The sequence below is a fragment of the Erithacus rubecula genome (assembly GCF_903797595.1).
Source record: "Erithacus rubecula genome assembly, chromosome: 3".
Taxonomy (NCBI): domain Eukaryota; kingdom Metazoa; phylum Chordata; class Aves; order Passeriformes; family Muscicapidae; genus Erithacus; species Erithacus rubecula.
Window position 1 is genome coordinate 90401137 of NC_136689.1, and position 14721 is coordinate 90415857.

A 14721-nucleotide genomic window follows, 5' to 3' on the forward strand; every position below is an offset into this window, starting at 1 on the left:
TTTTTTTTCAACTAAACAGTTTAGTCATGACCTGATCACAGTAAGAATTACCCCACCACCTCACATTTGTAATTTTATGTGCATTTTTCAAGATTTGCCTATAGAAGGGTTGTTGAAGCTAAGGGACAAGATACCAAATTAGCCTAGTCTCAAATTCCAAAAAATGAAATGTCAGAATTTCAGCTTCGATCATCTTTGCTATAAAATTGCTTATTTTCTCAAATGCAAATTTATGAACTGTCACAGTTTTTTCTTCACAGTTTGACACTTTCTAATTATTTCTAAGAACAGGGCAGGTTTCGGCCCATTTATCTTTTCTTAGCTTTCTCTGGTATCTACATCTAAGCTTTCCATACAAGCCTAATGTTGATATAAAACTGAGAATTTACTGCAGAATGAAACTATTAAATTTTAATTCAGATGTGAAACTATTACATCTTATAAGCAAGGTTTCAGTATTTTGTTTTTTAGAGTATATACACAGGGTTCATAAAAATGAAATTTTCTATGTTGTCCAAGGAAATAAATTGCTTTCATTAGGAAGGCCTGAATAAGAACATGCACTTAAAAAAGTAATTAATGAAAGACTGTCTAGTCCTCTGTGGAAGATTTAATGAGAGTAAATGAATCCTTTGTGAAAATCAATGAAAATCAATCCTTTTGAAGTGAAGATCCCAGTAAATATTTAGTGATATAGTAGAGGCAATTGCAGGCTATTTTCATTAGATAGGATGTAAAATTTTGTCATACTTACAACAGATTGTCGTTCTTCAATGCACAGCCCCAAATATATACAAATTTCTAATGAATGCAACTGTGTTCTTCCCTCCAGGGAGGCTCTGGGTCCCGACCTGGATCGCGGTCTGGTTCCCCCATTGCTAGGCGCTGAAGCTCCAAGATGATGTCCAAGGATCATGTACTCTGCTTCATAACATAACTGCCTTAAAATTAGTAACAGCTGCCACAATTACCTAGATAGATGCAATCCATTACTTAATGCCAATTAGGTTCTGCATGCAGTAGATGATACAAACTTCTATTGGCAATCCCTGAGCAACAGTTGAATGAAAGGAACACAAAAAGTAGCTTTGCTAGATGTTTTCCTTATTTTATGTAAAGTAACATGATCTCTGACTTTACCCGTTCTTCTTCAGGATGCCCTAACTGTATGCTGGACTCCTTTATTTCTCCCAAGCACCTAATTTAAGCTCAACTCCTCTGGTTTCGTTTTAGTGAACAACAGAATTACAAATAAAGAGCTATACTGTCTTGGACACTGAGCACTGCTGTTAATGAATTTTTGAGACACTGCTGTTAAAACAAAAAAAAAACAAAAAAAAAACCACCAACCAAACCCAACATGTGCAGAAGTTGTAAGGACTGTTTATCCAAATTTTCTTTTTGGTTATTTTTTTGTTTTGTTTTAATCTTCCTTCTCTCACTCACAGAATAATTTATTTTCAATAACAGGATTAGGCAGTCATGGAAAGGTTTATCAAATCTTGGGAGTTCAAGGTATGTGAAGTGTGGGAGGGGGTAGATGTTGAAGAATCAATACGATGTGGAGCAATAGCAATAAGGAAATTCTTTCCATACCCTGAATTGCTCATTGCATCCAAACCATTAGAATAAAGAGTAGATGAGGGAGAGAAAGAGGATTTAAAATTTGAGTTAGACTAATGTTACAAAACAAGGGATATTCCCAGAGAAACATCAAAGACTGCACACGTGACCACTGGATGTCACTGGTGCTTCACATAAACTCTGCTGCAACAGTGTTAGTTTTGCAGTACAGTAAGTAAATAAGCATATAAACAAAAAAAGTCTAATTTCTGAAAGAAAGCCCTTCAGTACTGGTATCTCAGATAGTCCTGCACATCTCACGTTAGAATTTCAAATCTTTCTCTTGGTATTGCAGCAGTGTTGTATTTGATGGGCTCATCTTTTGCCTGAGTTAGACTGGATACCTATTAAGGGCAGTGCACCAAAACAAACTCATAGTAAACTACTGTGAACATTTAACTGTTGTATTGTAGTTGCCTCGTAGAAAAAAAATATAGCTCAGTTAGATTTAGGTATGAATTGTTCACAAATTACTAAAATGAGTGTGTGGAGATGGTATTTCCAACCACACTTAGGGAAATAAAAGGCTCTTCTGAATTGCACTGTATCATTACTTAAACTTAGCATTTCTTCAAACTGTCATCTGAGTGTGATTAATTATTTTTTTAGTTTTAGCCAATGCACTGTAGATTATAATTAGTGCTTCCTGGGTTGAAACAGCATTCCTAATAAGTGCCCAGTAAAAGTTACCTATAAATATATATGTTAATTGCATTTCACATCTAAATCTCTTGTAGGTTTAAATCGGTGTCCATTAATATGAAGCAATGGAAAATGAGATGATAGAAAATACATAGAAACTAAAGAAATCAAAACTGCCAAAATGATTAAGCATACACACACCTATTACATCTATTACCTTTGTTGGTTGCTATGTGTATTTTTCTATTGTAGCTTCATTCAGATGTATACTGCAACGTAATAGTTGATTTAATTTGAACACGTATTGTTCTTATAGGAACATAGCTTTTAAAAATAGACACTATTGAAATAAAGTAATCAACTTGAAATGAAACTTGGGCCAGTTTTGTTTTTTACAAAGGAAAAGGATATATATATATTTATATATACTTATACATATATATAGGTCTGTTTGGTTTATTCCCCCCCCTTCCACCCCAGAGTTTATGAATAATGTTCAGATACTAGAAAATGACACAATGACATTTTGGGACCCTGCATACTGACTTCTAGAACATTGCATGGCCCAGAAGGCTGACAATAAGACACAATAATTATGGAATGCCAGCATCTACAGAGTGACAGCTACAGGCCAGAAGAATACTGCAAGGCATAAAATGTCTATGAACAGGCAATAAAATCCAGCCCCCTTCATGAACAACTGTGGTGCAAACAGCCTTCAAAAATGTGAAAGAATATTTAAGGTAAAAAAACCCAGAGAAATACATCTTTCAAAATACTGCACTTTAGAGTAACAGAATTAAACCAAAAATTCTTCCTTTCCTTTATCACTCTTCTTTCCCCTCAGACATCTTTTCCAGAGGGTCAGAGTGGCTTTTTTGGATTTACTTCCTTTAGAGGAATAGATACGATACTTGAAAGCATTGTTTTACAACAGGAAAAGAGATTAAAACTTGGCCTGAAATTTATTCTTTTAGTTACACACTAGTAGTTTTGATGAAAACCAGTAGTTTAAATGGCCATCTGATTAGCAAACAAAGGCTTTTTCCCGAAAAAGGAATGCCCAACCAATAGCAGAAATGTGTAATTTAATGTACTGAAGGAATAGACCATAAACAAAAAAATATTGTGAGCAGGCACAAGCCAAAAGCCCCAGGTAGCACAAGCCTAATACTGCATTAAACCAGAAAGAACAGAGGCTGTCCCAAGCACTGTTCACTTACCCACTGTACAACGTGGAACTTTAAGCACTTGTCAGAACAAGAGTTCTTCTGCTTCCTTAAATAAAACATCTGCTTTCACACTGCTTTTGAAAATATCAACATATTGGTTACTCTGTCTGTATTTGTTTTGAACATCAACACATACTGCTCTGAAAAGCTCCAACTCAATCTTACCATGGTTATAAAAACCTCTGTCAAGACACTTGAAGTTCATGGGGAAGAGGATGCAGGGAAGCAAATCAAATACAATGTTAAAAATAAATTTTATAAAAGTCTATTACTGTAGCTGACAGGATTTCCAAGTGCTGGAGCAGTAGCAAACTGAATTCAGGAAAAATGTCAGCTGACTCCATAACTCACACTCTTTATTTAATACTTCCAAGACTTGCTAAACAGACTCACTGCCTCTAACCAAGACATACTTTGAGAAGTGACCCTTTAAAAATGCCATCTTTTTTACTCATGAGATCAGCTTTTAGGTTGTGTGTACCAAGAACCATGCCAACCCAGAATAATTGAATGGTCTGGGTTGGAAGGGACCTTAAAGATCACCTAGTTCCAAGCCCTCTGTGCATTTACACAGTATTCCCTGAAATAACAGGGAAAAAGTCTCCATGGTACATGCAACACAGCACATTTTGCTATATTATTACAGATAAACTGCATGCTATGCCATGAGGCCAGACAACTGTAAAATATACTGTCTTTCTTAAACAGCTGAAACACTCACAGGCTGCCTGAAAGGGAAGGCACTGCTGGAAGGACTTTATTCTTTACATCTAATATTCAAACATGGACTTCTGTAAACAGTTTTTCCAATCTCCTAGAATCCAGAATCATATGCTTAAAAAATACACGAAACAGAATTTGGAAAAAAGTAATATTATTTAGCATGTTTTTCAATTAAATATTCCACATAACAAAAGTGTTATTTTCATGTCACCAACTATATTACTTATATACATATGCTGAACAGTTAACAAAAGAATTAAGAGATGCCCTATTAAAACCAACAGCAATTTCTTGCTTCAGCAATCAGAAATAACTAGTTTGTATCATAGACAGAGTATAGACAATATTTACAGAAAAGGGCTTTTTGGATCTGAGAACAATTATTTTTTAGAAAGTAAATTAAAGTCCAGGTCTGTATTATAGTACAACATATCCACCACTGATCTAGAAGTACTTGTGGCAACCAAACAGATGAACTCCTTGCAACTGGGATTAGTATTTACAAAATATACTGATCAGCCACACAGAGGCTCATAAACTTTAAATATATATATATACATATATAAGCACACATATATATATCTATATATATGTAACATATAAATAAAATTCAAAAGAACAAGGCAAAAATAAGAAAACAGCTTCTGTCTTTGGAATGTCTAAAAGACATCTATGCTTTTACTCCAGTGTTTCTTTGCTATGAATATACTTAACAGGTGGCACCTTTGAAAGCAATACTCAGTCAGCTAGGTAGTTTTGCTGAAACAATGACTTAAACAACAAATAAATGTAATATTTCCAAAATCCACAAAGAAAATAGTAGGGAATTTTTAGATTCAAAATGATAACTGTTTACAGCACTGGGGAACATTGTATAGTATAGGTGACCTAGTGTGGATCTAACTTTCTCACTGCTACCACAAAATTGTACTTTTTTACCTCACAAATCGAGTATATGGCTGTTTTCCACAAATACTGAGATAGGTACCTGCTGACCCAGTACAGCAAACAACAACAGAGGCTTTTTTTGAACATTGTCTAATTTGGATTCTTTTAAAGTAATTATTGCCAAGTCCAAAACCTCAAGACTTTTACTGCAAAAAACTAACTGCCTCTTGTGGTTGGAATGAAAATGAACATGCTCCCTCTCAAGAGTTTAACTCAAGAAAAGCCATGAGCTTGCACAGTATTTAATTTTTTTTTCAACAAATTCTCAAAATGCACTAAAAAAGAAAGCTTTAAAAAAAATACAGTGTTTTCCTGTGCCTTGTACGAAAAAAAAAAAGGCAAAATTCCACTATTTTATACTGCATGCATCATCAACTGCAACATTTCACTTCCAATCTCAATTATTTTTTTAAACACATAAAAAAAAGTTGACTGACAGCTTCATGATTTTCCTGTGAAGTTATTCTTCATCTCCATTAAAAACTGGTATTATTCTATTCTGATAGAAAGTTCCAGTTTATCTTTAAATAGATCTATTGTCTGTGAATTCAAAGATGAAACTGTATACATTATTACCTGAGTTCACTGATTCACAGACAACTTAGCACAGATTAAATGAAGTTTTCCCAATATTCTTCTATAAGCTTAAAAAAAAAAAAAAAAAAAAGAATTTCTCTTTTAGGTAACTTCTGTAGATAATTAAAAAACCTATAATATATTATTCTATTGTTAGTATCTTCAATGCTTGAAGCTTTAACTGTAAAGTTCAAGTCTCAGAAACATTTTTAACTTCCAAATTCCAATGTGTTATCGAAAAACATTGCCTATATTTTGCCATTCATTTGAAGATTCTTGTACCACTTCTTCTAAATTCAGAGCACGACTAATGTCTTCCCCTTCTTGTTCTTGGTGATTTGCAGGCTCCTGTACAGGACCTACACCAAGGTACAAGAGAAAAAGGCAAGTAAGTTAATGTATGGTGTAAGAAAAATGCAAATATAGCACTTGGGAATAAAGGAATCATGATGGGGAACACTATTATACAATTACTTCAGATACTGCAAATTCATTAGACAGTCTTGGAATTTTTTTTTTTAATATAATATAATATAATATACTGTTTTCCTGGAATATTTTTTCAGCTCTGTATGTCTGTACACAGAGCCCCACATAAAAAACAAGGAACCATAAAGAGCAACGAATTGCTGTTTCAACCTGATTTTTGTGTTGCATGTGCAGCTATTAGCTCAGAAACTGTGTTCTTTGGCTATTAAGTCTTGACTCCTCAATAACTTAAGGGAAGTGCTCTGTGCTCTTCTACCAAAACATGGATTCCTGCCCTCAGCAGTACTACCACCATGCTACGTACCAGTGTAACCATGAGTCCGTTTCATGTGCAGCTTCATATTGCTTTTCTGTGTAAATCCCATGGCACAGTAATCACATTTATAAGGTCTCTCTCCTGTGTGCCTTTTCATGTGGACTTTAAGAGCACTCTTCTGGTTAAATGCCTTTTCACACAATGTACACTGAAATGGTCGTTCTCCTTTATAAGAAAGAAAAACTTATTTCATAATTTCTCCTTTTAAATTTGAAATACAGTTTGGAATTCAGTAAAAATTATCAAGATGATCTAGAAATGAAATAGACATCATAATTTTCCCCGAGACTTTCTCCAAACAGTGCTATAGCTCCACATTGTCATAAAAAATCTCAAATTAAATGTCAGAATAGTTATGTAAGTACTAAACCACTGATATTATCTTTCCTATTCAATTTATCACCTAGGTAAGTTACCCACAGTAGAAGCAGATTGTTCCTTTCTAATACAGTAACCACAGAACAGGGATGCTGGGAAAGAGAAAGCTCTGGTTGATTCATCCTAAGAGAGAGTTACCCTTTTGAGGGAATCTTCTTATTCTACAGCACATCCAGCCAAATTCATTGATCCCCTCCAGATTAGCAGCAACAAGATAACTTTCCCCTGTCCTCTCTAAGTTTAGCAGCCATGACAGATGTTTACTGGTAGAAGTGGCAGGGAAAAGAAAGAAGTTGTTTAAGAGAACTGACTCCTATATTTACAACTCATGTTCTTAAGAAGAAAGTTTCTCAGGCATGGGGAAGGCAGCTGCACTATCATCCTATGCACAGCTTTCAACTTACAGCAGGGCAGAAGCTGCTACCTGAAAAGCACTTACATTACAGAAAATGAGTGCTCCCTAGGAGAAGTCAGTATAGATGTTTTATACATTCTGTCAAAGAAAATTAAAGGAAGTGGAATATGTGGAAAAGAACACAACAAATTAAAAGCACTGGCATTAGAAACAGATGACCTGTGCAAGTAGCTCAGTAATCATGAAGCACTGCATACAGCAGTCAGTATCAGCAGTTAAGCCTAGCCCTTGTTTAATATCACTGAGCACACCCCCTTACTTGCACATCCTTCTATATGATTGAGGATGATCATAATCAGTGTCTTTAAATCACTTCAAACAATGCTTTAAAATATGCTTTTATTAATCTGTTTCAAAGGAAGACAAACCTTCAGACACAAGCTCATGCACACACATTATCACTGCAGTACTGCCAGTCCCAAAATATAGATCAGGTTAGTGACGCACATGAGTTTTCAAGTTTGCTGTTTCTCCTTTTAATTTCCAAAATTTTGAGGTAAGACATTTACTTGGATTTTTAAGCTTGACATTTAAATACAGTTAACTGCAAGCATAAGCAAGGGCTCCAAACATAGCACCCAGATACTCATAAGAAAAACTCTCAAGATAAAACTAATTTCTAGTGTCACCTGTGTGGATGCGACTGTGTCTCTCCAGCTGACTTGGCTTAGCAAAAGCTTTTTCACAAGTATCACACTTAAACACTCTAGGCTTCTGGGAACTCAGTGAAGGTCCACCCTGATGGGTTTGCATGTGTTCCTAAGACAGCATAGGAAAAAAAAATACATTTCAGACCATTTAAAAAGACTTCAGTACTTAACATAAAAATATATTCACACCTTGAACGCAAAAGCAGAGGATCTTAGTCATCAGCAGACAAGCTGGAAGAAAATGGAAGCCTGCATTTGTTTTTTTCTTTTAAATGAGATCATTTTTTATATCAACTCTCTCTAACCGTTGGTATCTTTACACTTCTGAAAAACTCCATTAATAACTGTATGTCTTTCTTTTTTGGCATACATTATCCCTTCACTAATTATCTGAAGCAAAATAAAACACAAAAAACCAAACCAGAGTTCTTTAAATGCTCTGTACATCCACAAAGAGATATTTTGATAACTGTGCATTGTAAGCTAACGTAATTTTTTTCCTTCTCTCCTCTACAGCATCCATCTCCCTTCTTGTCTGATATGTGGGTATTCCTCAGCACCTGAACTGGTAACACTACCAAACTGTAGAGGCCTCAAAGTGGCAACTATCACAACATACACACACAACTGTGTGATGGCAAGATGCTAACAGAACCACTTCACAATTAACTCTTAATTTAAAAAACAACAGAAAATAAAATCACTAAGGCTCTTAATGGTAAGATAGCAGGATGCTTTATCTTCATGAAGAAGCATCAATAACAGTTCTAATTTCAGTGTTTTTAATATACTGATGCTGGCACAGATGTTTTTTAAAATTAGAAGAGTATCTTATGTTATCTATTAATATTTTCATTTTAATGTATTTTTTAATACCAAGATAAAATTCAAACTACAAAAGAAAATAAATAATATATATATATAACTAAAAAAAAAATCTAATCAAGAATTATCCGGGAAACAGTACTGCAAATACTTGTCCACTTTCTAAAATGTGTGTGAATATTCTTTTCTAGTCTATTTGATTACAGACTAAACTATTAATTAGTCTTTACTATACCTAAACAATAAGCCTTCTTGATGTCTATGAAGTCCTATTCCTCACTCCACGAACAGAAGCAAACTGTGTCTGCAGTTTGTTTACACTGGAAAATCAGTGAGACAGTTACATGGAGAATATTATTATCACAGTAATTATAATAATAAAGTATTATAGGGAAATAATATAAGGTCTTTGAGAAAAATCATATCTGTAAACTCCTGCTTAGGTGGAAATAAAATCTTTCAGTTTTATCTTGTTCATTACCTCCTCACGTATTGAACGGGTGGAAGCATACTCTGACCTACTTCAGAAAAATTATCTGAAACCAGTTGCTACTTTCTTCCACCACAAAACCCAAACAAAAAACTAAACAAAACCAAACCTCCAAATCCAACAACCCCCACCCCATCTTCTACTTGTAAACAAACAATATATCATCCAGATAGCCCTGTAAAGCTTTCTGTCAACTTTCTCTGAAGAAACAGTTTTTGATGCAATTCTTCATGGAAATGCAACATTCTGAAGTTCAATCATCTGTTTATAGTCACAGTATTTCGCTGATTGTTCTTGCAATGTTTTACAACTTTATTTGTGTAATTCTTATATTCTTCAGAGAGAAATTATCTTGGGGTAGCAAATAAGTTATCTAATTAGAAAATAAGACCAGGAAACCTTTGAAATGGCTCATACATTAGTATGTCACTCTTATATATGCCTCTCTTATATGCCAGTCTTATATGCCACTCCTGAAACATTAATTGTAACCATCTCTGAAAATGTAGCAATAAAAAGTTTGTTGGATTCCATTGTTTTAATAAGGTAAGGGCTTTTTCCTTTCATCTTGGAATCATGTCTGTGCCTTATTACTATTGGCAGTGAACTACCAGATAGTTCCACTACAAATTAATATGAAATTGGACAGTTTAGTCACTGTGCATGTCTTAAGCTTCTCCTCTCTGAAGCTGTGAAACAGGACAGCAATCCACATCAGAAGAGGAACTGAAGTCAATGGTCTAGAAAGCCTTAACATTGGGGGTGGGGTGGGTGGTGGAGGTGTTTGTACACAACCTCTGAAGAGGATTTTTTTGTGGATAACTGTGAAACTGCTGGTACTGGCATCTTTGGAAAAAACACATGCAGTTAAGTACTGGCATCTAAACACTGATACCCTTAAGTCTTACTGATTTTTCTGAAAACCTGAAGTTTTGTAGTGCCCTTAACATTTTTGGTGATCTCCAAAATTCCATCAGTATAAAATGAAGACCATGAGTAACAGATCACTGAACTCTTCCCAAAATCCTAAGCCAAACCCCAAAATTTATCTTTGAATTTGCCATTAAAGGCTGCTCATAGCTAAATTGCTATTAACACCTTGATAAAGAAAAGAGTCTGATAAGGGGTGAAACTAGTTGTTGTACATGATAGTCCAGTGGTAAATGAAACTGTCCTTTAAGACCTTTAAGATCAAAACCAACTATTAACCAGCACTGACAACCCTACCACTAAACTATGTCTGCTAAGACACTGTCCATAGTGCCACATCTTCACATCTTCTAAATACCTTCAGATTTTACAAACTGTGCCAGTGCCTGACAAGCCTTTCAGTGAAGAAATTTTCCCTAATACCCAATCTAAATCTCTCCTAACACAACTGAGGTAATTTTCTCTTGTCCTATTGCTCATTACCCAGCAGAAGAGGCCAACCCCCATCAGGCCACAACCTCCTTTCAGGTAGTTGTAGAGACTGTAGGTCACTGTTAAGTGACCCCCAGGGTCCTTTACTCCAGGCTGAACAACTCCAGCTTCCCTCAACTGCTCCTCCTAAGACTTGTGCTCCACACCTTTCACCAGCTCTGTTGCCCTTCTCTGGACATACTCCAGAATTTCAATGTCCTTCTTGAACTGAGGGCCCAAAACTGAGCACAGGATTTGAGGTGCAGTCTTGCCAGTGCAAAGTAAAGAGGGACAATCCCTGCCCTGCTCCTGCTGGCCACTACTCCCCATCCAGGCCAGGCATCCACTGGCCTCCTTGGCCACCTGGGCACACACTGGCTCATGTTCAGCCACTGTCAATCAGCACCCCCAGCTCCTTTTCCAGCAGCAGCTTTCAGCCACTCTGCCCCAAGCCTGCAGCACTGCCTGGGGTTGTTGTGACCAAGGGCAGGACTCAGCCCTTGGCATTGTTGAACCTCACCCAACTGGCCCCAACCCAGTGATCCAGCCTGTCCAGATCCCTCTGCAGAGCCCCCTGCCCTCCAGCAGATCAACACTCCTGACCAATTTGGTGTTGTCTGCAAAATGACAGTTGATCCTCTTGTCCAGATCATTGATAAAGATACTAAATAGAACCAGCCCCAGTACTGAGCCCTGGAGAGCAGCACTTCTGACCAGCTGGATGTAATTCCACTCACCACCTTTTGGTGGTGGAATGTAATTCCCTTCACCATTCCTCTGAGCCTGGACATATAGCCAATTTTTTTCCCAGCAAACAGAGAACCTGTCCAAGCCATGGAGGTCGGTTTCTCCAGAAGAAGGCTTTGCTGAAGTCCAGGTAGACAACATCCACAGCCTTTCCCTCCTCCATTGAGCAAGTCACTTTGTCACAGGAAATCATGTTACTCAAGCAGGATCTGCTTTTCATAAAGCCATACTGACTGTGCCTGATCTCCTGGTTGTCCTGCATGTGCCACATACTGGCACTTAGGATGGGATGCTCCACAACCTTTCCTGGCACTGAGATCAGGCTGAAATGCCTGTAGTTTCCCACATCCTGCTTCCAGCCCTTGTAGATGGGCATCACAGGTGCTAAGATCCAGTTAACTGGGACCTCCCTGGTTGGCCAGCACTGCTCATCATAAATGACTGAAAGTGGCTTGGCAAGCTCTTCTGACAGGCTCCTTGGTACCCCTGGGTGGATTTCATCCAGTCCTGTAGACAACTTGTGCATGTCTAAGTGGTGCAGCAGGTCACTGACCATTCCCCTACCTCCACTGAGATGGCTGTGGTGCTGCACACACCAGCACAGGGACATTTCAAATCTGCTCCAGTGTACTCAGCACACTGGGGTGGAGCTTGAAGGGCCTTGCTAGCACACAAACCCTCAAACATCGGCATGCTGCCCTCAAGCTTATCTCCAGCAAGTCTGGTTTTATCCCCTCCTCCCTACAAATCTAGTTTAGATGATCTCTCTTGCTAACTCCTCAGCAAAGATCTTTTTCCCCCTTTGGGACAAGTGTAGCCCATCTGCAGCAGGCCTGCTGTTATGTAGACCAAGCTATGATCAAAAACCTCTAAATTCTGCTGGTGATGCCAGTCTCAGAAACAGCTATTGATGTGATGGCTCTTCCTGCCTCTTCCTACACCTCTCCCTGCAACTGGAAGGATAGAGGAGAAGATTACCTGTGCTTCTGATCCCTTAAACAAGTAATTCCAAGGCCCTGAAGTCTCCTGTGACTGCCCTTGAGCATCTTACTGCAACTTCAACTGCTGCCTTCCTGAAAAATCAGTTACGGATAATAATCCAAGGGACACACTAGGGTAAGAAGTCATCTTGGCATGTTTTTAACCTGGGCCCAGTTCTAAGAAAACAAACTGAAGAGAGACTGATTTTTGGAGTTTGTTATCAGTACTTAGGGAAAACAAGTATTAAGACTCTCTTGGTTTTTCCTCTGGAAAATTTCTTCTAACTCAGAGGTTAAGAATTTCACAACAACACATTTTATAATAGTTTCCAATAGTCTAGTTGACACACATGATTACTCCAAAGGGGTGAACTTCACAAAGAGAGTATATTTCTTTAAAATATTTTATCAAAGTAAAAGGAAATCTATTGCAGAGCTATATATAAATATAAAGATAATATCAATACATTGCCTTTTGCTAAAAATATTTCTTGCTATAAATTCTGGGAAGCTGGCAAAATTCTGGGTAACTTTTATGTTTACTCTTTTCTTAAAGCTCTTCTTTAAATTACTTCCTTTAAGTATCTCTCAGAGGTTATGACACTGGCCTGAACAAAGCACTTGTCTAGTACAGCTCAATATTCCTAACAAGAACATTCTATAATACAATTAAGAACTTAGATACATCACTAATTTTTTTTTTAAGACTTTGAAGTATTAGGTTGTTCATAATCTAGAGAAAACAGAAAAAATATCACTAGACAATACAATAATATTAGGACATTTTAAAACAAACGCTTCCTCTATCACTTGTACTCACATGACAGAGCCATCTACAAATGAAATGGTAAGACTGTAAGGCAGGTAACTTCCTGAGATACCAAAAGATCATCTGGAAATCAGGATTAGAATGATGACATTCATATGCAAATAAAGTAAATGAAATCTTTTCCTGACACTACTGCTTGCATGACAGGCATTAACATTTTTCGTTGTGTAGTCAATACATGCATTAAAATCCTCTCCATGCTCCAGAAGAGAGTTCTCTATCTGTGCACACATTATCATTTAGACTCCCTCTCTCAGATGCACACCTCACACTGTAAAGGGAAAGCAAAGACAAAGGGCTAATAGGTACCTTTTGCTAATATCACAGAAAGTCCAAAACAAAAGGAGTGAAGAGAACAATCAACTGCTATTACCAAGTACCTTGAGATGTGTTGCCCTCTTAAAGGCCTTATTGCAGATGTGGCAAACATGTATTCGCTCCTTGCCATGAACCTCTTTGCAGTGGTGTGTCAGCATAGTGACAGAATAAAAGGTTTGGCTGCACTCAAAACACTGGTGCCCACGAGTTTCTTTTTCTGCTTGACTGCTTTTGGCCACATTAGGGGAAACTTCTGTCACCTGTAACAATTTACAAATACACCATCAGGTACTTTCATAAGCACATCCACATTGATTTATTTTTCAAAATCTACTTCAACAAGGCAAACTTCTGGAGAGTATCTTCAAGCAACTTACAGACACAAAAGAAGCCAGTTATATGTAAATATGAACTGCTATTGCTCTAAAGAATGACACATGTATGTATTTTAAGAAAACAACATCAATAACTATGATGAAATTGACTTAACACTTCATAAATAGAATGTGTGTGTACCAGTATTTTTCCACATTCAGTTTTATGCTCTTGAACATCCCAGATGATCCTCAATTTGCCACCAAACAAAATTCAAAGATAAAAGTATTTTGGACAGAAAAAAAATCTATCTCTGATTTTGTAGAGGAAAAGAATATTTTCTATTTGTTTAACTTCTTTACTGGGGATTCTGTTTTCATAAGGAGGTAAAACTCTACTTCCAGAAGTACACAATGAAAAATTGATAGAATTGGTGGTGTGCTGCATTCTAGTTTTGTTTTAATTAGAGATATTCGACTGGAAAAACTACTTTCTTCAGGTAATTTAATAGCAACTTGATAAATACAGAAGAATCCTAAGTATAGTAACACAGAAAGCAACAAATGAAGTCATCATCTACCTCTCCCATTTCTCCTATTTTAGAGGTTGCCCTACCAGGCTGGTTGAAAACATTCATTCTGCCTTCAAGAAAACAATTCTGAACCACTTTTTCTAATAACAAAGCTGTATTATTTATATAGGAGTTTCTACTGTGATTCAAAGGCATAAGAGGTTGCAAAGACTTTTATGTTGCACCATCACTGAAACAACCTGGATACAGAAAGAGAATGGAAAAAGTGTACCAATAGGTGCTATTTATTCCC

General features: G+C 36.8%; 2 protein-coding genes across 14 annotated transcripts in view; one reads left to right on the plus strand and one right to left on the minus strand.

Moving 5' to 3' along the window:
• Positions 1-2635, plus strand: part of MBP (myelin basic protein) — a 106036-nt gene extending 103401 nt beyond the window's left edge. For all 6 annotated transcript variants that reach the window (XM_079301081.1, XM_079301085.1, XM_079301086.1 and 3 more), the window contains one exon: positions 833-2635. In XM_079301081.1, coding sequence (XP_079157207.1) covers positions 833-889 — 57 coding nt within the window. In that variant the 3' untranslated portion in view covers positions 890-2635. The remainder of the gene's footprint in view (positions 1-832) is intronic.
• Positions 2636-4226: 1591 nt separating this feature from the next.
• ZNF236 (zinc finger protein 236) overlaps positions 4227-14721 on the minus strand; it is a 70082-nt gene continuing 59587 nt past the window's right edge. For 7 of the 8 annotated variants that reach the window (XM_079302748.1, XM_079302750.1, XM_079302747.1 and 4 more), the window contains 4 exons: positions 13645-13842; positions 7972-8101; positions 6538-6714; positions 4227-6103 (listed from right to left, as the gene is read on the minus strand). In XM_079302748.1, the coding sequence (XP_079158874.1) occupies positions 5976-6103; positions 6538-6714; positions 7972-8101; positions 13645-13842 (633 nt within the window). In that variant the 3' untranslated portion in view covers positions 4227-5975. Of the gene's footprint in view, positions 6104-6537; positions 6715-7971; positions 8102-9042; positions 9138-13644; positions 13843-14721 lie in introns of those variants that run through there. The other variant, XM_079302752.1, reaches the window with a different exon arrangement.